Source organism: Nothoprocta perdicaria, unplaced genomic scaffold, assembly GCF_003342845.1.
Source record: "Nothoprocta perdicaria isolate Ctin4 unplaced genomic scaffold, notPer1 scaffold_0, whole genome shotgun sequence".
Taxonomy (NCBI): Eukaryota; Metazoa; Chordata; class Aves; order Tinamiformes; family Tinamidae; genus Nothoprocta; species Nothoprocta perdicaria.
The window spans coordinates 14,160,003-14,185,744 of record NW_020454092.1 but is presented as its reverse complement, the minus strand read 5'-3'; the positions used below and the strand labels follow the sequence as shown (position 1 = coordinate 14,185,744).

The following is a 25,742-nucleotide window of genomic DNA, read 5'->3' as shown; positions in this document are numbered from 1 at the left end:
GTGAGTATGCAGCATTGAACCAATGGTTTTTAAACAGTAAGGTAGCTCAGATCATTGATGGCTATTTTCTATTGGGAAGTAGAAGAGCTGCCTTGTAAAAGTTTCAATCTGACATTACAATGAAGAAAAAAAATGACACATAGACCTGACTTTGCGAAAGACACTATCAGATTTTGGATCTTTGGAGAACTGTTCAGCACAGTCTTCTACAAATGGGCAAGTTTTCATTTATTTTATTACACCCATAAATTCTCATCAGCATAAGGGCTTACTCCCCTAGTCAAAGAGAATTTTCAAAGGGAATTTTTCAAATTGAGACACAACCCTCAAGCCTGGGATAGCACAAATAACTGGAACAGCCCCAATTTGAGATGTCATGTTGCCAAGTTGTAGGTAAATTCACTTAGTGGCTCTTTGTAGTTTCCCAAACAAGACAGCAATATCTGTCTGACTCACACATAGCCTACACTAGCTCTCAAACCTTCATCACACGAGATTCATTCAGACTAACACAAATTGTTTCACAGATCTAAAGCAGCGTTTTTCAGCTCTATTTGGTGTGCTTTACTAACAAGGTAGATTCTTTGTTTCTTGGGAGTACTTTCCCACACACAAGGTTCTTACCTGTTCCCATTCTTTCCAAAGGATTTTGGCGAAGCAGCTTAGAAATGAGGTCCTGGGCATCTGGAGGCAGCGCATCGTCACCATCTGGCCAGGCAATTTCATCTGGGAAGAAAAAGAGACTTGACATTTTCCACTTCGTTCATGAATGATTTGAATAATCATTCACATTCCTGTACCACAGGATGCAGTGTTCAATAGTGTCCCAGAAACGCAAATACCTTGAATTTAGCAGCTTGCATACTTAATATAATTCAAGCATTGACATTTTCCAAAATGCATAAAATTCAGCCTCAAATAAAGCTGCTGTCAATCCAAGCAGTGCTTGTGGAGGAAAAAAGGAAAAGCATTAAAAACTCTATTAATAAAGTATGAAATGGGACTTCTGTGACAATCCACAAACAATGACAGGGACAATGCTGTGGCTGTATCTCCTGCCTGCACATTCAAGTCGGTTATACTTGGAACAACGAGAACAATTCACAGGTAACCATTTCATGTATCAAATTTTGCTCTTCACTGAAATTCGCTTTTCACAAAGCACATTTGCCGAGTCTTAAAAAGAAACGTGTTTCAGAAAGCATTCCCAATAGGAAATGCTTTCACTTCATATTCACGGAGAGAACACAAAGTAAGCATTTGTCCAACTCTAAGCAGGAGACAGGTTTAAAAACCCACAAGATATGAAGGTACTGAGCACAACAGCATCCCTTTGTTTTGTTCTAGATACTTTTTTGCTTCTACAATGATTACTAATTGGCTGACTCCGAGATACTTCTATCAATGTGCACGGTGTGAGAGTCATACATTTGTACAAGAAATTTTCCTTGTATGATTGGGGGAGAATATTGGAGTGTTTTCTGTTCTGTCTGTGAATTGATAGGATGTAGAACATGAAAGGCAGCGTATTCACTTCCATCTTATGTTATCCTTTCTGGAGGCACAAAAATATCTCAGAAGGTGTTAAGCAACTCAAGACTCAGGATTTAGCATCAGCTTAAGTCTACTTTTTTGACATAGAAATACATTTTAAAATATGAACATTATTTTATATTTTGTCTTTCCAGACTCAACTGACCTCAATATTTTCTAGGTTTTGTTTGATAGCACACTTGGAAAACCCTTCAGAACCAGAACAAAACTTACCACTGATCACTTGTCCGAAGAGCTCTTCAGGTGTGTCACCAAAGAAAGGGACACAGCCAACTAAAAATTCATAAAGAATAACTCCCATGGCCCACCAGTCCACCGGCTTCCCGTAGCCCTGCCGCAGGATCACCTCTGGTGCGATGTATTCTGGAGTCCCACAGACCTCAAAAGAAAACAGTCAGGAAAGAAATGAACCTACAGAGAGCCAAATTCATATAAAATACACATAAAATTCACTTTGGTCTATTCTGTTATTATTTTTCAGCTCATCCCTTTAAAAGGAATTTAGGGCTATCACTAATAATTCGAAGCTGCAAACTCTTTCCAGTAGTAAAAGTTTATACGAGGAACATATTCTGTCACAGAAATGCTGTCATATACTACAAAACATTGCTAGTGAAGTGGCTAAGCAGTACTTCGGTGCCACTACAGTAAAGCATATAGGAAAAAAATGCATATTCCATGTGCATAAATGTGTGTATATAATGGATTTCTATTGGCACAGCTACAGCTATCAGGGTCTGAACTTTCACAAATTTTGCACATCTCTCCTGGCAGAATTTAGCTCTACAGATGTAGAATCAGTAGCAGATCATAAGAGGAGGAGGAGGTTGCCTTGGGTTTAGAAGCAACAAAATAGTTGTAAAAAACAAAGCAAACTCCCTAAAAATGCAGGACGATGATCTAGCGACTATTAATGTTCCTGCAACAAACCCCAGCATTTCTTGGATGCAAAGGAGCCTGAAACCTGAGTGTGTGCTGCTTGCCACAGGGTGAGCATGAATCAAAACATGGCAAAGTTTAAAATAAAAAAAAAAAAATCAGTGGCAATCCTAGGATCTTTGCAGAAAAGATTTTTTTAATCCTATTATGCAAGGCACAGGTGGGTCTTCACCTAGAAAGTAGTGGACAGTTCCTCTCAACTCTGCTCGGGACAGATTAACTCCAGCAGAAACAGGTGCATTCATTCAGAGGAAAATTCTCTCTTGTTATCTAAAAGAACTTAGTTGGTTAAGCCTAGCAAAATGAATGCTATGGGGGAGAACGACCATGGTAAATATCCTAGGGATACTATCAGACAAAATCCCAAGAATAAACGTATAGGAACTTGCCAAGGACTTTGTAAGGACCAGAAGGGGGAGACTGTGGAACAACCTTCCAGGAAAATCAGTGACAAGTCCCTAAATAAACTACTCTGTTTTCTGTTCACACTTGCACTGCAGCTCATAACATACCTTGGAAATGCTAAACTATGATCCGAAGTGAATCACTCCAGTATGAGAAGTTAGTATATAAAGCAGAATGCCTCCTCATCATGTTCTACAATACACAGCACCATGTCAAGGCAAAGAGGCAGAGTTCTTCAAACTCTGATTCTGGCCCAAAATATTGTGTTTCTTAAGGTCCCAGTTCTGCATCTGAGTCCAATCCAATGGACAAAATGTTTCAGCTTACCTGCTTGTCCAGGAATTCCCTGGTGTCTTTCTCAATGTGTCCCTCATAGAGATTAGTTGTAAGACTCATTAAACCAATTTTAGACAATCCAAAGTCAGTAAGTTTAATGTGACCCATGGAGGTTATCAGGAGACTAGAAGAAAGAAGAAAAGCAAAATAATCTAATACTTGTTTCCCAAAAGGAGTTAAAATAAGAAAAATCACAAGATAATGCTAAGCACAGTCTCAGAACTGACAGGCACCTTGAAGGAACCTCCTATGAAACTGAACACCACAGAAGCTCCTTAGACAACCACAAATCAGACTACCTTCTGCCAAATTTCACCTGAGCAACAATACGTTTGTGATAATAGCTGAACAAAATCCTACTGCTTACTCTCATTTTTCTGCTATAAAGAACAAATGAAGATAGCAAGTAGTGCACGTAGCACCATACATTTTAGGTTCTGCACTGACAGAATGTTTCAACAGCACAGAGAGGGCAGAAAGGACCCAGATAAAACCATGCTCAACAGTTCTCAAAACCTTTATAGACCTTGTTTCCTGTTTTTCCAACAAGGCATGTGCATCACATCCCTCTTATACTTGCACAGTTTTGAGTTGACCCTAAGACTACAGATTATATTTTATAATATTGTCAAAAATTCTTGATCTCTAATACCAGCAGAGCTAGACCTGGTGAACTCCAGCCTAACACCCATCCAAATTCTGCTCCTAGGCCTCAAAGAGGTTTCCCTCATTCTTTCTCACTGCCAAACCGGTTCTGTACATCAGGAGTCAGAGACTCCCTAAATCCTTCTGTATTACTGGTCCTATCAAAATTTTCTTCTACTGTCTGTAGCTCCCATGTCCTCTTGCCTACAGAGAAAATCTCTGATGAATTGGGTCTCTCCTCCCCCTTCTGAAGAGCTGAACACTTACTTGTCAGGTTTTAGGTCACGGTGAACAATCCCATAATTGTGCAGGTACTCCAACGCCAAAACAGTCTCAGCAAAATACATCCTGGCCATATCAACAGGTAGGGCACCAATGTTCTTGAGAAGTGTAGCACAGTCACCTCCTAGAATAAAGTTGCAAATATGCCACAGTGAAAAGGGAAGTGTTAGTAAAGAAGGAAAAGCAGTACTACAATATTAGGAGAGAGTAAGCTTCCTAGAGGCTCTCTTGATTTGGTTTCTACATTTTTAAATCTTAGAAAAACTGAGTTCCATAGATGCTGGTATGCTTGTACTTCTCTGGAAAGGCACACTACAATGAACTCCACAAAGCAACAGGCACTGAAGTACTGAAATACAAAATGTAATTCAAGAGCAGATGGGCCTCAATCTCCAGTTCTTGGGGTCTCATCTTCATCCGTGGCAAAAAACACAGGCCCCTGATTTAACTTTTTAAGGAACACTGGCCACACATTTCTCTCTACGGTCTTCATGTCAGGAATACTCACCCAAGCAAGCCAAGTATAAGAAATTAATCCTACCTATCAATGGAAATATATTGCTTACAATAAGATAAAGAGATAAAATAAAAGACAATAAACAAACAAAGAAAGCCCACAACACAAAAGACTGTATTTTTGAAAAAGCTTAGAAAGAACAAAGACTGTGATGCTTGGTGGAGGTTTCCTAACTCTCTTTTTCTAACCTTAATGCCAAGCATGCTACAGACAGAAGGCCATGGTCTCCTTCAAGAGAACCACAGGATCTCTCTCTAGTGAAGACTGGAAAGTTCATGCTGACTTCTCACCCTAGCAACCCCTCTATATGTGGCTTTATGTTTCCTAAGCTCTGCTACAAACACATTGCATTAGTCACAGGGGTTTGCAAATGGAGTATCTCCTTACACAAAATCATGCTAGCAGCGTAGAATGACTCATTTCTCCAGCTCAGTCAAGTAGTCCAAACATCTCCTCCCTACATAAGTTTCACAAACTCCCTGCACCCAAGCAGGGAGACACAGCACTAGCTCTGCTTCCCTTACACAAAAAAAGCAGCATCACACACACAAGATATTTCTCCTGTTCATTACTTTCAGAGGACTGCATTGATCAATATTATACCCCAAAGTAAACATTTTATAAATCACTAGGAAATGTCATCTTTTATGATAGGAGACACTATGCATACCCTTCATGCACATTCTATCTGAGGTCCCTTTGCAAGATTAAATTATGACAAACATGCCAACATTCAACAGTACCTTCCACGTACTCCATAACCATGCACAGATGGCGCTTGGTCTCGAAGGAGCAGAACATGCTGACTACAAAGGGGTTCTCAGCAAAAGTCAAGATATCTCTCTCCACAAAAGCCTGTTGGATCTGGTTTCTCAAAATTAGGTTCTGCTTGTTGATCTTCTTCATTGCAAAACGTTGTCGGGTGGTCTTGTGTCGTACCAAATACACCGCCCTAAAAAAACACATACCAGGAGCAAAGGATCATTGTAGTGTCAGCTCACACTATTTTAAAGAAATAGTGGACAGTAACTGTTTTGGATGGATTCTGACAAACTTATTTATGAGGCCATAGAATTCCTCCTAAATGCCAAACTCTCCCAGAAAGAAGTAATCCCTTGATGATTTTCTTCTAAAAGGTACTCTGATCAGACCTCTTTGAATTAAGTAGCATTAGCATTGATGAGACTAACAAATGTCACTATCTTCCTTACACATCAATACAAAGGTATGTATTCTTCAACATTACAGTCATCATCTAACAAAAACATTGTCCAAAAAGCAACGAAGGGGCAAAATTTATTTCTAGCTCCATAACATGGATTTGATGTAACACCATCACCAGGGACTTCCTTCAGCAAAGTCTTTCTTATATTTCTATCATTTGCAGATCATTGGATTCCTGCATGTTAATAATACAGTTTGCAAATAAATTTTCCATCCAGTTTGCCTGGTGCATTGAATCAATGCTTGCCTCTTTTTCTCTGGAGTGTATTACATTTAACATGGGATTCTGTCTCAGAAACAGATGACTATGAAACACAGCCAGTTTAAAGGCAGGATATGAATTACAGCAGAACCTCCACCCCTTTCATTTTTACAGAGGTATGTTTAAATTCATGAGGTCTATGCAGAGGTATGACTGAAAGCACGTAAAATCTTGTGTCCTGCAATACGGCTCTTCAATTGGCTCAACTGTGTTTTCATAGATTAAAATATACTTGGACTCTTGCACATAATTTTTAAGAAATAAGCTGCTTTTAACTAAATGTGCACTTTAACAAAACACTTGAGTACGTCCTTAAGTTTTGCTATTACAATCTACTGCGGATTGTTACTTTTCAGTTATGGTCGACTGAATATCACTGATAAGGATTTATAAACTGCAAAGAGTCAGGATCTGTCTTTAATATTCTGTGTAGGTTTGTAAGAATGGTTAAAATTTTAACTGAGAAACTCCATTCTGAATTAATGAACTAGCAAATAAAATCTAATAGTATTTTTATTACATGACTTCTAAAGTAGATCTGCCATCATCTAGTTTTAGCAATTATTTTAGTATTTCAAAGCTCACAGACATGTACATTACATATATAATCTCAATACACAGAAAACCATAACCTTCTTTTCTTTCAACACTTTTGCGGTTTAAATGAGTAGCCAATAGCATTTGCAACTAGAGAATTTCATCCTCACTCTTTTGGTGTTTACACAAACACACACTGCAGGACTTAACTGGGTATCATGAAAGGAAATACAGAATGCCCTGATAAGCAATAAAAATGGGGTGCAAAATAATTTTCTCAAATTCCTAGAGCTACATTTTTCTCTAAGAAATGTCACAATTGACTATATGACAACGCTCCTCTTGAAGGTAACATTCAAGGAAAACGTTTTTGTCATCTCAGGCCAATGTTGCAGCAACAGGTACAGACAGAAGGGTTTGAGGCCACGGCTAGGAAGGGGCTCAGCAAACTGTTCCGAGAGCTCTAGTGCAGGGCAACCTGCAGAGGGTTGCTGAGCTGGAAGCTCTATGTCAGCTCAGCACAGCATGAGGCCTTCACAGCTGGGGACCACAGCAATGACATTGCCCAAAAACCCAAAGAAAGTCATATCGTAAGTTTTGAACTTTCCTACGGCCTAAGCACTATTCATTTTGATCTGGATTTAACAGAAAACAGTCATTTGCCTAACTTTGGAATAGCCCTTCACTGCATACAATGATAACAGCATTTTCTTCCGAAGGAGACTACAAAAAGTGTTACCCATAAGCTCCATTACTGATCAGTTTAATATTTTCAAATTCTTCCTCAGACGGAGTTTTCTTTGACTGCACAGAGGCGCCACGGCTCTGGGGAAGGAAAACAAAACACAAACATAAATCAGGGGGCAGGAATGGCTTCATACTCCTCACAACTTTTCTGTTCTTTTTTTTTAAGCAGAATTCATCCAAACACAAGTCAATCCTAAATCTCTGGAGTGCTTAGTTTTAGGATAAAGACCTGTATCCTAAGGAACCTTGCAGATTCCCGTCACAAATATTAACATAATAAATCAATGGACTATAAAATTCAGGCTTTCCTCAACAGTGTATTTTTTAAATAGCAATTAACTAAAAATACTAAGGACATTTGAAACCTGGTGAGTTCTATGACAAAATTTTTCCAACAGCCCATTGCTAAAGTCATCTTCCCTCAAATCCCAAAATGTTTCACAGATGCTATATAAAGACGCTTTTTTAACTGGAATTAATTGAAATTATTTTTGTTTGCAACTTCAAAGAAACATCAACAAAACTTAATGATAATGACTGTTTGTATCTTTAAAGTATTTCAGCTCCACAGTATAGTCCAGGTGAAGAGTGTGTGCTTCAGCTTTAACATGTACTTTATATGTCATCTCTTTTTCAATTAAAATTACTCTGCATTATAATTAATTCTTTACTGTAGACTACTCCTTTTCAGAGGGAAAAAAAGTGCTAGACAGTGTGCATGTATTACTGCTTTACCTCAACTGAATCATCTGTCTCAGGAGTGTCTGGGCTGTCATAGCTATTCAGCTGGGCCATTTCTGAAAAGAAAGCAGAAAGATTACTCCTAATAATCTCAATCAAACTGTTCTCTTCATTTATACATGACAAACAGTATTTTAAGAAGTGCTTGTAGATTATGAAATGCATTTTTCTCCTCTGTAAAAAGTCACTCCAATTATACAGTGATAACCTTTCACATCTTGTGAGCTGCAGGCAATATTTTATATAGAAAGGAACATAATTAACGGGCCTCTTCTCAGCATGAATTATTCTACATGGTTTCTTTAATAAGTAAAAGCAATAAATGCAAGTTTGGAGAACCTGCCAGATATCTAATGGCAAAGCCTATTCCATGCATCCAGGTCAGTATACAGCCTGGGAGCTCCCATGTACCTTAGAAAAGAAAAAAGCATCACATTTCAAATAACTCTCTCCACGAAATGTGTGCAGTTCTGCAAAATGCAGAGCAGCAAACTGTGCGAAAGACCATTAGTTTAGGCTACTCAGCTGTCTTAGGAGATACAATAAACTTTGCAGAACCAAATCCTACATTAACCACTAGTCTCTGAACAGACATCATTGACATTTCTGGGTGCCCTCCTTACAGAAAGGAAATAAGGCACCTTGACATCTCCACACATTTCTAAAGAAATTTGACTTTGGTATGGGGAATTAGTGATAGAAAGGTTCTCTCCCATGACAGGGATCAAAGGAAATTTCCCTTTAATGTCAGATTTCAACAAATGCTATTAAATTGCATTTAGCAATCTTCTGTAGAAATTTTCCTGAAGAGCTCTTTACTTGAAGTCAACCTGTCACTGTCATTCTAGTAAACACTGCAAAAGTTAAACTAGTCCTATCCAGACTACTAATTTATGGTAAATTATGCTCTCCTGAGAAAACAAAAAGTACAGATCAACTGCTGAAATATTCCACAGTCACCTCCAGTCTCTTCTGCGCTTCCTATTGCCGCTGATCGAGCCCTGCCTGGGGCCAGTTTGTGCTCAAAAAACTTGTCAGAGGGGAAGGGAATCAGCGAGCAAAATGCAAGGAGAACTATTAATTCACAACTCCCAAAGTTAAGATCTTCTGGGACTCTGAACATCTACAGCAAATTCATTTTACCATATGCAATGCTGGGACTTAGCAGAAAAGCTGTCAGCTTTTTCTAAGACATTACTTGTACAGTGCCTGGAAAAGCACTGTCATTTAACAGACCTTTTCTAAATCCAAAGTAATGGTTAGAAGGTAAATTTTTATGACCTCTCTTTAAAAAGTATCAAATACTTAAATGTAATACCCAACATGTCTAAAAACTGTAAAACTTAAAATAAGATACCATCAGCAAAAAAGTAGCATTGCTCTGAACAATTCACATTTAAGTTTGTTATGATAAATTGTTTGGTTAAATTATCTTTTGGTACTAGAAATACAAGCTTTTGTATCCAAGGGAACTCCTAATTGACTTCATGAACACAGTGTGTCCACTCTAGAAAACCATTGCTGTATGTGTTTGCACAGTCCGTTGCAAGTCACAACAAATGCACTTTTCCCAGAAAGAACAAAGTGGGATGACTGAAGCCTTTCCAATCAGTGCAGGACAGACTGCAGCAGGCAGGCAGTGGCTGATGAGAAATATAACAGACATATTTAGCTTTACCCTCCAGCATTACAGAAAAATAGTTGTAAAGTCATTTATTAAGAATTTCTCAGCTATAGTATAGGGAGACATTACTAATCCCCCAAATAAAGAATTGTAACTGCTAATGCTAGCAGCCCTCCTTTGAGACACACAGTCATAAAAGATGGTTTAGAACTGGTCAGCAAACAGGAAAATAAGATGGGGAGAGGAAGGTGAGAAGGTGAGAGAGAGGCAGCAAAACCAATATGATACAATGAAAGCCCCTTTTGGCTATGTAATGACCAGGGGTTAGTATCTGGAGAACTGATTATCCCTTCAGTAGTTTGGAGAGCATAAAAACAAGAGTTCTCACCCTCCAGGGGATCCCTGGTAAGGCCCAGCTGGCTGATAATGTAGCGAGGAATGTCGCATTTAATTCCTTGCCCTTCCTTGGCATGGCCTTCTGCAGCTTCCAACAAGTGGTAAAACTCTTCAGGATCAAACTCCTAGAGCCACGACAGGGAGAGAGGCAGAGAGATGCAAATGACTCGGTCCCACAGTTACTAAAGGATCCTCTCCCATAGCAGTGAGAAAGAGCATGGATTGAGTCACCTGGATTCCTCAGAAAGATCCTGTGTCAGTTGTGGACTCCGCAGAGGGGCAAAACATTTGCAGTCACAAAAAGCAAGTCAATGTATTACATCTGCTGATGTATTTTTCATCAGTGTTTTCATCATAATTTAAGCATTCCCTCAAGGCTATACGTTCCTTATCTCCCCAAACACATATCACATCACGCCCTGTAGGTCACACTCACGCTCTCCCAAAGACCAAACTTACCAGGCACTCGAGCAGCCGAGCCGGCCGCGCGATGACAATCATCAGCTTTCTCACAAGCTGGGTAACGAAAGCGACCTCGGAGCTCTCGGATCGCTCGTGGGCCTGTGGAGAGCAACACAGCAGGTTTTGGGCCTGGACAGGGAACCCCTCCTTCCTACACATCAAATGTTGAACGCGGAGCAATCGCCCCCTCAGTGACCGTAAGGCAGCAGCAAAGGCCTCACGGAGGCCAGCCCAGCGAGGAGCTCAGCTCGCTCGAGGATGCCAAGGTGCACACAGCTTTTCCATTGCAACCGACTGCCTTTATCAAGCAAGACATCCCCAAGGCTCTGTTGGCATCATGGTGCTTATCAGCTTTATTAGATCTTTTTGAAATTTTAATTTAAAAGATTAAAATAGGAAGGTTGTTTTCTTTAAATTCAACAATCCTGTGACGCATGACAAATTCCCATGAACATTCCCTGAAATCTAGACAGTTACCAACATCTCCACATGTTTTGTAGCTTTACTTTTAGGTAGAACATGAACAATTTATGTTCAATATCTTGAAAAAACTAGCCTTTAATTTCTCTCCATTTCATTCCATAAATCCTGCCAAGCACCTACTGCATTGTGCTATATGCTGTGTTCTACCAAACACACAAGCAACCCGTAGTATAGCAAAGCCTAATTCAGAGAATTTATTCTTGCCCATTTCTATTCTTTCACATTACTGGATTTCAGTATTAACTCAAGGCTTAGTTTCAAGGTGTACTTGGGGTTGGGGAAGAGGTCTTTCGAGTACAATAAATACATTAAAAACTACAAATGTAAAAATGCAAATGTGAAAAACTAAAAAGAAAAAGCTGCTTTTTTTCTTTTTTTTTTTTCCTCAAAGACAGAACATATACAGCATGAGTCCTACAGCACAAGTATTTCATTGCAGGCTAATACAAGATGGTTTCAGTGACATGAAAAACTGAAACAAACTACAGTCAATTTTCAGAACAATCTAAAAATGAGGCTTTTGCACTGCCAGACATGTAAAGTCCTAAAAGAGCTCGCTGACAAGCTTTCCAGTTCCTTGCAGGAATGATAATTTAACCAAGAAGAAGGGAAGCAGTAGGAAACAAAAAAGATAATTTAGCACTGTTCATTAGCAACAAAAACACATATATGTCTGTGAAGTCGAAACCCTGATAGTCACCTCAATGAGCAGTAAAAACACAAGGAAGCACAAATCCTGAGCTACAAAAACATAGGCAGCATTTTTAAAATTACATCCCTGATTTTTAACTAAAAAAGAGGAAAAAAAAGTTAATTATTTCTCATTCTAACATAGGTCCGAATAAGAATTTATTAGTTGTGCAATTCAGCATTAATAAACTACAGCCAGATTTTACCCTTTAAGAAAACTGTATAACTGCTATTCTAGAAACAACATCAGAGTTGCTTCCTAGTCATATAAAATATTTTATTTAGAAAGCATTGAAATAACCTGCTGAGATTTTTGGCTAAGCAAAAGATATTTTCTAATTAGAAACAAACAAACAAACAAACAAAAAACCCAGAAGATTAAGATTAGCATTCACTGCCAATGAATTACTCAAGCTTATGAGTTTAAAAAAAAAAAGGAATTAATGATTCTGTATTTGAATCACCATCCTAGATCACCAGAGGTTAGGTGAGCTGGAATGAATAAATTACATATTAACATTCAAATATGAGCCACACAATTGAAAAGCCCTTTTTCACTCCCCTAGATAAGTTACATTATGCAAAAAAATACTAATTCATCTTTCCGTTTCTAAGTGTCAAAGGCTCCTTATTCTTTTAAAACAAATCCTTTTCTTTTCTCCCCTTCCCCTTTAGGCAAACCAATGCAAAACTGGCACAGATTTAATCAGGTGAAAAAACGCGAAGCTACCCTGACTGCAAAACGATAAAGAAAAGCAAAAGGCGTGGGGCCAAAAGAATAAATGAAGCAGAGGGTTGGGAAAAGCGAACACAACTTGTAAGAGCCACTCAGCCATGATGTCCGCGCAGCGCTGCAGCCCCAGGAGCCCGAGCAGGGCAGCCTCGTCCCGCCGCCCTCTCTCGCAGGACAGCCCGGACATCTCTGCTGGCGGATCCCGAAATCCCGGGTGACGGAGCCGCGTTGGTCCCAGGAGCCGCTGCCGGGATGAGACGCCCAGGACGGGGTGCCGGGCCCGGCTGGGGCCGCCTCTGCTGCCAGAGCCCTGGGCCGCCCTTCCCGGCCCTCGGCGGCCGCCCAGGTAGACGGCGGGCAGAGGAGGGTGATTTAGCAGCCGAGTCCCCCGCGTGAAAGCCCCATCCGTCACCACGGGTGGCTACTGGGGCATGAAATTAAAATCACCGTCCTCCCCTGGGCTTCGGCGGGGCCGCGCACGGGGCTGTGCAAGTCAGAGCGCTGCAAGTGAGCTAATATAGCGATGGAAACCAAAACACGGCAAGCACGAGGCCAAGCTCCAATAAATTTACACTCAGGCTCTTGTTAGGAAAGCAATTGCAATCAGAATATCAATTTTCCGAGGTGCGGGAGCAGTCAGCACAGTGTGATACCGTCACCTTCTCCTTTCCCTTTTGTTCTATGCACAGAAACACCTGTAATCCTTCACTCCCCTACCTGCAGAGAGCCTGCATCGATGCCATTACATCTTTTTTAACTAGGTATTACTTGGCTTTGTCTTCCACTTAATTCAGCCAAATACTCATAAGAATTCAGTAAATTCAACCAAGTAAATATCAGACGAGACAAGCTCATGTTGTCAGGAATCTTAGCTCCCATCCCATCCCCTCGCCTTTCCCCCACAGTAAAATATAAAGAATCAACTGTCATATATTCCTCATATATTCCTTATAGAAGTACTTTATCTTATTTTTCAATGTTTGTACTTTATATGTAAAGTGTAACATTCAGGTCCATATTTTTCAAAACGAATAAAATCTATTAAATTCATTTGTGCTTCAGGATCATTTAGATGATGCAATAAGCAATAGGTTTTTCTGGCTAAAAGACAATATTTCACACTCACAAGCAAGAGAAATGATCTCATTTGCCATAACTAATGAGGTTTTTTGGTATTTAAAAACTTTGAAAAGCTTTCTGGTCGGGCATATTTAAACAGTTCATTATTTACATAACCAATTACTCCGTTTTATGGAGACATTTTCACAACATAAAGTAGCTTTAATTTGCAACACATTAATTTGAGCTTTCTCTCTATGGTTTGAAATGACTGTACGAGTGTAGCTTGTTACCAAATGCTAGAATGAACTTATTAAAGAAAGGAATTTCAATAGAGTCAGTTCTTACAGAGGAAAATTATATGAATATCTGCATAGACTTCCCTTCCTGGCTGCTGTGCTGCCAGTCATCTCCTTTTTCACCAGAAAATCACCTGCCCAATCCTTCTATATCTTATAAAAAAAACTTCCTGTGATTGAGGTTAGTTCCCCAGAAGAGGCATCATTGCCTATTTCTACCTGCTTAATATGAAATGCTCCATTGTTTTCTTTTAAAATACAGCATAAAAGGGAAACACAATTGGCAAGCAGGGAAAAAAAAAAAAAGAGTCTTTAAATGTTACAATAGAAAAGACAAAGAACTAGGACAGGAAAAACAAATGAGAAAGATGTGGAAAGAAGTCTTTGGCATTCCTACATTGTCTTTAATTCTTTTGTCCTCATCTCTCCCACCCTGTTCTACCTCCTCTATAGCTGTCTTTAGTTCACTTTACTTTCTGGAGAAAAACCACTTAAAATTAAGGATCGTCCCCACTCCCACCCCAACCCTGCAGGAGGTGCTAAGGAGGAGGGAGCAAGGCAGCATTCCCTCCTGAATGTAAATTAACTGAGCAAGCATAGGGATAACCACTGCATCTAATCTAGATGATATAACCCTTTGATGAACCCTGATATAACCCTTTGATGAAGCTCAAAGTCATCTTTCCCCTGATAAGTATAATGACTGCAGGAGGAAAGAGAAAACGACATCTAAACATATATATATATATTTTTTTTTAAGGTAAAGGTCAAAGAAAAGAAAATAGTGCTTTGTTTTGTCTTTCTTGTTTTTCATCAAAACATACGCTCTGTTTTTTAAGCTCTGCTACTTTTTTGGCCATCCAAAACTCTGCACACTATTGAAATGCACCCACAGTGGTTACTGGTATGTCAATGGCAGACAACCATAAAAGCCCTCCAAAGATATTCCTTACCTCATTACAGTCCTCATCCAAGGAGAACATGACAAAAATAAACGAGTCATTTTTCTCTAATGCATAAAAAGTATCAAAAAATGTACATCATATTCATACAGAGTAGAGTTTAAGATTTTAGCTGACACAAGGGAATGTTTTTGCAAAACTTTTAAGTATAAAAATAATATATTAATATTATACTCACTTGCCATTTTCTCAAGGCTGGATGGAATGGCAAAGGTACAAACTAGTGCAGTTCACATCAGCTGATTGACAAACCAAGGGATGATGCATAAACACATAGCTTAAAATAGATTGAAAACCACCAAGGAGCATTTCAGGTGCTCTATTTCTAAGTCTCTCACTGATATTTGTGATCTGAGACCATACTCTTTAGAAACACTGTATTTTGAGCTTCAGGCAAAGCCAAGGATTAGGAGATGTACCTAAATGGAGGCCGGGATCCAGCAACAAGCAGGACTCTCCACTGATTCTTCACAACAGCTACAACATATTCCAGACCCCTGGATCCTATTTTCAGTTAAAATGGTTTCTCAAACTGCACTGACTTACTGCACAGTATAGCAGGCATTAAGGAATACTAAATTCTAAGGCATTTTTTGAATTTAATATTATTTTTGCTTTAGAGGCAAAGAGTGATTTTTAATGAGCAGTTGAAGCATTGAAGATGCATTAAAGTTGTGCCCTCTTGTGTATTTTCATATGCTTTGAACACCACAAAACACATCCAAGTACTAAAAAAACCTACAACTGAATTAAGTTCAGCTCAAGAAAATCTTTTATGAAAAATTTATAGCAACACTACAAACCATGGTGTTTTCACTCCTTGAAGGCACTATTGTAATTAATAAGTCATTCAGAGTCTTGAAGCACATGAAAGAAATTTCAGTATTTCCTTCATCTGAATGAGCCCAATTTTCCTAAGTGGTAAAGACTGCCTTTGAGTTCCTTATCTGCATATTCCACTTTTGTACAAACAAAATACACAGGTGATGTGACTTGCTCAAATCTGTAGGATGCTGCTTCCAACAGCAGACAGGAAGAACTCAGGTCTCTTGACACCACCACCCACCGCCCTTCCCATGGAGTCTGTGCCGCCTCTCCTAAAATCAAAGCTCTGGCTTATTGTTTAGAATTTCAATCAAAATAATATATTCTGCTTTCTAGGGAGCACTTACATCCTGGAGAAGTTTCTCCAAGTTTTCCTGCAGCTCATAAAAGTACCGAGATGTAATAAGACCTTCACGTGATTTATCTAGGCAGTCTCTGGCCAGTTCAATAACCTGGTGATGAATGAAACTTAGGACTCCATCTGCTAATTGCAACACGTTCTCAGGAGCATTAGAGGCAATGAACTCAGCCAGTCGTTCCTCCATCTGTGCCGTGGCCTAAGAGGAAGGAATAAACAGGTTACTTCTAGGTATTACTGTCACAGAAATTAATTGGTAAAACACATAGGAATGGCAGGTACTCCGGCCTCCAGGATACACACTCTTCTCACACTCATTTCAGTGGAATGTTAATCTTCAAAGTCTGAGTCTACAGATTTCAATAATCAACTTTTCAAAAATCTATTCCCATTGGAAATCACTTCAGCACTGCAATCGTTTACTTTTCTGAAAACCTAAATCTATCTTCATTGTTTCCGTGGTGCCAAAAGCCCCAGAGGCAAATCCGGCTTTTACCAAAAGCCTCCAGCATAATTTGGAATGACTTTAAAAGAGAACGTTGTGTTTCCAATATGAAAATGAAAAGTCTACCAAAACCAAGGAAATTTGGATCTGTATAAAGCAAACTTAATGCAATTATACATGGAACATTGGGTGGATGTTATTCAACATATTTTTAAATTACTATTTTAAATAGCTTTGCAAAGTATACATGAAGCTTAGCTTTTAAAAGTTTATGTAAAACTAAGCAAATTGTCCTTTTTCCAATCTTCATCTGCTTCTAAATTTGAAGCAAAAATCAAGGACTATTGCAGAATATATGGCGACCCCCTCAAACAGTAACATTTATACTGAGCAGCCAGAGCGTGGCACTTATCCTCCATTCTACACACATTCGGCATACCAATCAGAGACACAAGATATTTAATAAATATAAAATAATCAGCAAAAATACACTAAGCTTTTCACATACTTCTATCTGAGACTCTCTACACATTCAATCTATTTTTTCAGACTGCAAATTAACATATGAAGCAGAGAGGACAGCTTTAAACTCCCAGTAAACTGCATTGCTTGGAAATAGGAGGTAAGATATGGAATCCTTCCCTAATAGATATTACAAATTAGCTCTGAGTTTAGTCATGAGTTCATCTACTGCACTATGAAAAAAGTGATTCCTTACCTTTGGAAACCTTTCTTTGTACACATGATTCATCATTATTATTTCACTGTCAAAGGAAATCGGGGAGCGACCCGGGCTAGAGAAGAAAAGAAAATACATTATCATTTGATAGCTGTCATAGCAAAACGCTCAGAAATCCTGTGCTGGTCATAATGCTGCCAAATTGATCGTAGCCCTTCCAAGGCTTCATTTAAGTAATGGTATATTCTGAACTTCAGAGAAAATCCTAGCAAGAAAAGGCAATTTATACCCTTCCAAAAGTCACAGTTAACTCACCGGCAAACTGTTAACATTGCTGTCTTCTTCTGAATTCAGGCAAAGAATACACCTCCTTTCAGTGAATGCAAAACCTACCCTACCTACATGTTAGAAATATCACATTTGTTATGTTATTTTGCATGTGTTCTCTTACTGCCCTCCACAGTGGCGGCAGGAGATGTGCGCAGGAAATACAGTATCACTGGAGTGCACAGGGCCAGAAAGGAGCACAATAAAATGAAATAAGGAATTGGAGGTGCCTTGCTTTTCTTGGTCTGAAAAACAGTATGCTACAGTAGGTATTCACTTTATGAGTAGTTTTATTCAGCTAAAAATAACATGCATAAGCACCACAAGCAACAGGGACAGAATATTTCCCTGGATTACACCATGGACGCACATGCAGAGATGCATGCTGAAAAATAGGGCACTAAATCCTGAAATCTGGAAAAGCTGCATTTATGTTGCTGTCTGGGTAACGTTAAGAGACGACTTGCATCTAATTGCATCACATGTGATGGCACGAGATGCCCTGACTCACTCCGACACAGAGGACGGTCTGAGCGGTGCAGTGCAGAAAATCCCTAGTGATGCCATCGCTTACAGCATCTCTATTTTATGGTTATATTGTTTTAATTTTCAGGACAAGCAAGGGTTCCTGTTATATGGCATAAGGATTATTGTCTTTACAATTTTAAGAGTATTATATATTGCTAAAAATATTTTTACTTCAAAATACGTAATTTTACCTTGAGTCAGTTCAGATATATCTGAAAACTTTCTTGCAAAGGATGAAATGAATCTCTTTGAACAGAATAAATAACATTTTAAACTCTGAGTGCATTAAAGCTACTACGTGCTTCTAACCTATTGAAAGAAAAAAATATGCTTTGAAGAACATATATTTACAGTTCAGAGAAAATTTAGCTCACTGGCTCACAGAAGACAGCAATAGCCATCTCTTTTCATGCAAGGTGCTGGAATTCCATGGATAATGCTCTGTCCTGTTTTTATTACGGTTTATTCCTCATCTTGAGAAAATGCACTTTAGACTTTGTCTTTTATTGAATTCTTATGTTAAAGGAGAAAATAAGCTGATTTTGATGTTCAGCAGTTATTCATACTATGCCAAAACACAATTGCATTAATAGTTTTTTTAGTTGTTAGGAGAATTCACTATTAACTGGGTGAATAGCTATTTTTAAGTAAAGAAAATTTTCCTAATAAAGAAACTTACATTTATATTCATATATAATGTATGAGAGAATAAAACAAGGCCAAGAACATTTAAATATGAAGAGCTACAGATGCTATGACAGTTATAGAAAATTAAATATCCCATTCTTTTTCTTTAAAAACACACACACTGACACAGACACATGGCATTTGTATTCTGATCATTCTGATGGCTGAAGAATTTGGTAGAGAATTATTAAGAACTTATTTTTCCTTAACAAAACTATTTTCTTAAATGACTTAAGTGATGTATAAATCACAAGGATATATGAACCCTTTGGTACCAGCTCCAGAAATATGCATCCTTCCTTTTAAAACTGAAGTGGCCCTAAAATTACTGCATGCTTAAGCATTTGCTGCCTTAGGGCTGTAATAAAACATGAGCTTTCCCCTTGCTGCAAGGTCCTGTATTCAAGGGACTGCAGGAAGCTCTGAGCCCTGCAGAAATGGGCTGCTTGGGCTGTCCTGCCAGTACAGCCCCTGGTTCCCTAAGAGCATCCACAGGCTTTTCTTTTTCATATTCTGAAACAATGTAAATCTTATTTCTTTGTAGAAAAACAAAACAAAACAAAACAAAAAAACACCTTCAGCTTTCTTGAGCACTGGCTGTTCTTTTAATTACCTATAATGACAGAGCATTTGAGTAACTTGGTAAGACCTGGGATCAAGGACCATATTGTCATTCTAAATAAAATTCTCCCAGGATAACATGTGGAATTAAAAATCCAGCTGACTGCAGCAAGACTGCAACATAATACAGTGCACTGTAATCTTTTATGTTAAGCCTAAGTCTGGGAAACTATAGAAGAAATTATATGAATAACTCACTAACTCAAAGGCTACCTGCCAGACACTCCTGGTTATTTTATAGCATCTTTGGGGAAAAAAAAAAAAAAAAAGCCAGGACTGGGTAGAAAACTGGATGCCACTTAAGGACAGTGTAAGGGAGTTTAAAAATAAGGAGAAAAAAAAAGTGTTCATTCAATGTATTTTATTGGCACAACAGCTTTTTGAAATGCAAAAGCTTTACACATCTGTATGGCACAAATAATTTCACACACAGTGCTAAAACAGCCTAACATTTCAAGCTTCACAAAGGAAAGCATTTTTTTGTAAGACAGGATACATCCTGTGCACGTGCATAACATTTCAAGGCAAAAAGCAGGTTCCTACTGTCTCTTTTCTCAGTATAGATGGGCAGGTCAAAGACAAGATTATTGGCAGCGAAGGTTTTCATTTCAGCAGAGCAGACATTAGAAGAATAGTATCTGTCCCCTTAAGCTTAACAGCAGAATGAAAAACTACTCTCTTCCTCTTCCTCACCCTCCCTACACTTCATGAAATTATGCAGTATCAGACCTTCCGTGACATATTTCTCTCTCAAAGGTTTCTAGATTTCAACTTGTCAAAACTCATGTATCTTTATCTGAGCCTATAAAGTGAAAAAAGCTAATAGACAGCTCTGTTTCAAGCAGTAACATTTACATTAATAAATTAAATCCTACAAAACTTAGTTTAACTGTGACTAAATAAAACTGGGATGTTCATGAATACTTAATTTTTCTTTCACTGTAGCAATTGCATTTATTAAAAAATGTAGCTAAAAACCCTCTTTCTCCTCTCTTGTTTACCCTCTCTCAGGAAGGTTTCATGAGCATGTATGTACAACATCTTTGAAAAGTTGTTGTCCACAGGAAAATTTAAACTACAGGCCTTTATCTGTAGTCATTTCAAAGGAGTTTTCACACTCTTCCTTTTCTCCTGAAAATTAAAAAAAAAATGTATCGAAGCTAGTAAAAAATAATAAGAAAACTCCCCTTGGAAAAATGAAAGATAAAGTAGAAGCAAATAAGGCCAACCCACATTTGTTGATTAAACTACAGAGCAGACCCACAGGATTCAATCCTGCACCAAGACAAGAGCAATTAGGCCTTGGGGTCTAATCCTCGTTAGGATTAGACAAGACAACAACGAAACGAGAACTGAGCTGAGTTCTAAATTCTGAATGCAAACAATATGCACGGTGCTAGTGAAATATTGTTCCCCTGTAAGACTTTTTTTTGGACCCTGATTTCTCATTGAGCACCTGGAAAAGTCAATTTTGAGTCTGCAACAGTGTCAATCTGCTTATGTATGTTGTGATCTTGTGTTCATTCTGCAAACACTGACCCTCTGAGTAACTTTACTCTGTGGACAAACACTGGCTGCAATTGGCTTTGTATAGCTGAATTTTCTTCCATAAGCCTTTCTTTATACTAGGAATGATGTTCTTACAAATGTGGATGAGGATTTAATGTATAGCTCAGAAAATGTTCCGGAAAAGACAATGTACTTCAATCAAAATTGCTTTGAAAACAAACTGAAAATTATCAAATTTAGAAATAATCATTTTGAAGAATCCTTCTTTTAAATCAAGTTCACAAAATTTGCAGTTTTGAGAGAACAAAGAGACCGACACCATCTCCAAAATAGTCAGAATATATGTTTGGAAGACAGGCCCTGCTTCAGGATGCAGAGCCGCGGCCCCTCTCTGCTGACTCGGTAGCTGCCTGAGTCAGCACTCGCCGGAGCGCAGGATGCTCCTCCACGGCCTGTGGCAAACACAGCGATGTCTGGAGGCAGGGGGTATTAAATGATGAAAAAAAGAACATTATTTGAGCAATTAAATCTGAAGCTTAAATGCACTAAGGTGAAAAGGCTCTACAACTTGTGGGACCAAATTTTAAGACAAAAGTGGACTAAATGAGCCACTGCAGAGTGTGATCCTATTCGTTGTTCTCACCTTATATACTTGACTGTGAAAAGCTTTTTTTTGGCACTGGTATTCTCTAGGAATTGCCTCTGTATATTCTTAATGGCAAGAATTAGCACATCTAAAGTCAGGTTGCTGAATTGCATTTAACAAGCACTACCCAGCAAAGAGATGAAGTGGCACATCTGATTAAGGAAGATCTCATCCACTTCAACTATATAAAAATTCACTGCTACAATCTCCCATCTATTTTCCCTGGACATTATCCCAATACGCACAGAGAGATCAAGAAAAATGGACAGTTTGGTGGGTAGAGCAAGTGTATAAAGGTAACACTTGATGAAGTCTTTATTAGTTAATCCTGCTTTTATCTCAGAGGTCCCTCACACATTCCCACTTGTTAGCAACTCCTAAGGATGACAAGCAAAGGGAACTGGGACAGGAAGGAGGGCAGCACTGCTCTAACCAGCTGAGCAAAGATGCCAACATTCATGAGAGAATTTACTCTCTTTGTGCATCTTATTCCTGGAAGAAAGGATGATTTCCAAGTAAACCCCTGGACTGTTCTGAAAAAAAATAGAACTAGAGTATGGGCTTCTCCCTTTAGTTAATGATTTGAACATCATGTTGCAAAAAGAGCAAGTGGTTGAGATATGGTACGTAGGAACTCTCCCTCCAAATAAACAAATTTGCTCTTCTACTGAAGATGCACTGCAGGAATGAAAACAGATCTGATGGGGTGGATCATGGAAGGTAAGGTCTCTGTTTAACAGGGGAAAATGGTGCTTTTGGAGATGGATAAAAGGACAGTCTCCTGGCACCAGCAACCAGCTTCATAAACCCATCACAGTTTTGGATTCCGGAATTGGTATCGGGCCACCTCCTTTTCCCTGGCACAGGAAAGCAGCTGGAAAGGAATCATTACCATGGTGTAGCAAAAGCTACTTTACAAGGTTACTTTACAAATGTGCTCTTCTGCTTCCTCATCCCTTTGCATTTATGGGAGATCAGCAAGGGGCAAAATCTTGTGGAGAAAAAAAAAAAGGAACGTGGCTTTCCTGTGTTCACTTTCTGTACCTTGCTGTGTCTACCACAAGAACTGTCAGGGAAAGACATAAAATATAACTTTTCTATCCACAAAACAAGGTCGTGAATTTTCAGATTTCAATCTCTCCACAGCCTCAGCTTTTGCACCACAGAGAGGACACAGACCCTCGGCGGAGACCTCTCCTGCCTTGTCTGATAAGTGAAGTGGGGAGCATCTTCAGCCCCACTGGCCAAACCCCTCCAGCAACAGAGGTGGCCCAAACACTTCAGAGTGTATCAGCCAGTGCTCTGTTCTCCATGACTAAACACTTTGCTAATATTTTCATCCAACTTGATCACTTCTATATGAAGTTCTTTAATATTCACTTGCAGCCAGATTACTAGAAAATGGTAAGCTGCAACTCAGAGGGGTGGATTTTCCTATAAGTTCACATCCAGGCAACACTCTTCTCTATCTAGGAGCATAAAGGGATGATCTGATACTTCCCGTAAATTCTTAGGTTGCAGAAGCCCTCAAAACCCAGCAAAACTCAGCATGTGGCAGGGACATTTGAAAACACCAATTCTCCTTTCAGACAGAGCGAGCTGACATTGCAGTCAAAGAATGAAAAATGAATACAAGTTAGTAATCATGTAAATATCAGATCATCTTTTAAATTACAAAACCATGACTGCCAATTAAGGCAAACATGCCTGATGTATTTTGTTCATCAATTTTTCATTAAAGCTGGTTAAATATGGGACCATTAAATGTTTATGAAAATACTGCATTTTGGGGGGAATCCTGCTTAATTTGCAGCACAGCAACTGCTCAGATTTTTTTTTTTAATCTTAATTACGTAAAAACATCTTACCAAGGGAGCTAACTCAATTGTATCAGCAAAAAAATAAGCAAGCTGAGCAGTGAGTAAGGTCTGGTCTTCATATATTCCAATATTAAACTCTTTCTGAGTTTCTGAGGACATGTTATTCAGTCAAAGGGCATAATTACTTCTGCAAATATTAATAAATCAACCCAGCCAATTTTCCTTTTTGTGGTGCAAGGGCTAGTACAAATGCCTAGTAGTGGGGGGGGCCTGCTTTAGAGCCACTCACAGAACTCCAAGCAATAAGCAACATTCTATACAAAAATGAGCTAGTCATTTCACCCTAAGTTTTGGAATATAAAAAATGCTGTGAACAGTCACCCCAAAAGGGGAAGTAGAGACAGCATTCAGGAAAGAAACATCTCTCACAGTCATACAGCCTACTGAATTGATCTAGTCTGGCCAGAAATTACAAACCTGCTGCATGAAAACTCAGCTTTTGAAGTGGCTCACAGAGATAAAATTCTCAACAAGCTGATAATTCACGTTAATAGGAAAAAAAAAATAGAACTAAGACCTTCATTTTATTGTTTCCATCATTCTTACATTAGCAATTGTGTTTTATACTTCAGTATGCCAACAGTAACAGGTCTGTGTTAGAAAAGACAATAATTACGTTGTCTACCTACAGTAGCTGTCATCTATAATGAATTAGTATTACTAAAATTACACTAATCAGCAGTAGCCAGTGTTAAGAGCAACAGGACTGTAGCAAGACTTGAACAGCTCAGGTCAAATCATGTAACTAATCACCCACTACATGTCAATTTGTAAAGACTGCAGACTATGTGGGCTACTACCTATAGTACTTACCTGCTCCTGTAGAATACTGTGTAACTACACTTAGCAGATCCATATGCAATTACCATGCAACCTGCACTGTGGTTTAGAACACATAAATAATTACAAATAATGATGGAGGGTCAGCTCTGCTACGACAAAATGCCCACCATGCATTTCAGTGCTTAGCTTGAGCCTATTTCAAGTGGCTTCTATTAGAAATCCCAGGTCCTGAATCAGTATTTCCAGTTGGAAGAGTTTCTGGATCTTGTCCAGCGACTTAAACGTGATACCTTGCTCTAATACCCTCTCAGATGAGAGACATAAAGGAGATTTCACCTCCTTACCCCATGTATGTGAAAATTCCTTTTGTTTCATAAAATAGGAGGAATATTTCTCTAGACTTGCATTTTCTTGGCACAGCACTAAAAGCATAGGATAACTTAAGGTTTCAGTCATGACACAGAAAGGTCTGTTTATTTTGTTTCGTTTCCTTCAAATAACTAAGAGTTGCAGGGGCATGAAAGAAAGGTGAAGTTCTAGTTGCTTCCTGTTTTTATATGTAGAGAAGTAAGAGCACAAGGAAAGAACTCCTGATCTTTGGGCAACAAGCTTTCTAAAGCAACAATAAAAAGTATTCGACTGCTAATGCAGGAAGATTGTTTTCAGAGCTAGTACAAAATTCTTCTTGGATGTTCATGCAATTCTACTCAAGGTTTTGACTTCATCTACTCCAGTTTCCATATCCCTTCAGAGGCAGTTCTGGAAAAGTTATTAACAGTGACTGTAACTATTTCCTTTTATTAATGCAGCAAAATTCCCAGAAGAAACTTCAGGGAATCAAATCCACACCCTGTAGATTTAGTGTGTGATGCTTATGGATCATTGCATTACAGAGTTATGGTGAAGACATAAAAACAGGCTATGCATTTTGCAACTCAGATCCTCAATGTCACATTTTTTTAAAAACTCCTTTGCGATTACTTAAGGAGGAGTAAATATTGATTAAATAATAAAAAAAAATAAGGAAACAACTACAAATTACTATCCTTAGAACTGGAAGCACATATAAAAATGCAGTGCACACGTGCAGTACCTTGAAAAGGCAACCAACAGCTGCTGGAGCTCACCTGAGACTGCGAGATCGAGGCCGCAAGGCTGGCGAGTGGCGCCCCTCCTCATCCGTGATGCTCTCGGTACTGAAATGCTTTGTCAGGAAATGGAGCTCGTCTGCCGTGGGCTGAAAGGGCAGCTGGTGCAGCTTCTCCTGAGATGAGCATGATGACTGAGTACAGAAAAAAATACAGAAAAGAAATGCACTAAACGCATGCATAGGGGTCAGCTAATGAATGGAAGAGGAACGGGTTCTGCCAGACACTGCACACTCCAGCGGAAAAGAAAGCTACTTATCAGACCAGGTGCCTCTTTATGGCTGTCAGGAGGCCAAGCCAACCCTCACAGACAGCGGCAGAGCTGGTGAGATCGGGACAACTTTGGGAGCAGACGGAGGGACCGTCGCATCTCCTTCTGGAACCATTGCAGCCCATCACGAGGTGAGTT

General features: G+C 39.0%; 1 protein-coding gene across 2 annotated transcripts in view; it reads right to left on the bottom strand.

Annotated features, from left to right (window-relative positions):
* MAST2 (microtubule associated serine/threonine kinase 2) overlaps positions 1-25,742 on the bottom strand; it is a 184,519-nt gene that overhangs the window by 19,704 nt on the left and 139,073 nt on the right. For both annotated transcript variants that reach the window (XM_026033667.1, XM_026033676.1), the window contains 12 exons: positions 25,313-25,467; positions 17,244-17,319; positions 16,070-16,279; positions 10,669-10,770; positions 10,202-10,334; positions 8,184-8,245; positions 7,441-7,526; positions 5,422-5,630; positions 4,147-4,285; positions 3,226-3,358; positions 1,768-1,933; positions 625-726 (listed from right to left, as the gene is read on the bottom strand). In XM_026033667.1, the coding sequence (XP_025889452.1) occupies positions 625-726; positions 1,768-1,933; positions 3,226-3,358; positions 4,147-4,285; positions 5,422-5,630; positions 7,441-7,526; positions 8,184-8,245; positions 10,202-10,334; positions 10,669-10,770; positions 16,070-16,279; positions 17,244-17,319; positions 25,313-25,467 (1,573 nt within the window). The remainder of the gene's footprint in view (positions 1-624; positions 727-1,767; positions 1,934-3,225; positions 3,359-4,146; positions 4,286-5,421; positions 5,631-7,440; positions 7,527-8,183; positions 8,246-10,201; positions 10,335-10,668; positions 10,771-16,069; positions 16,280-17,243; positions 17,320-25,312; positions 25,468-25,742) is intronic.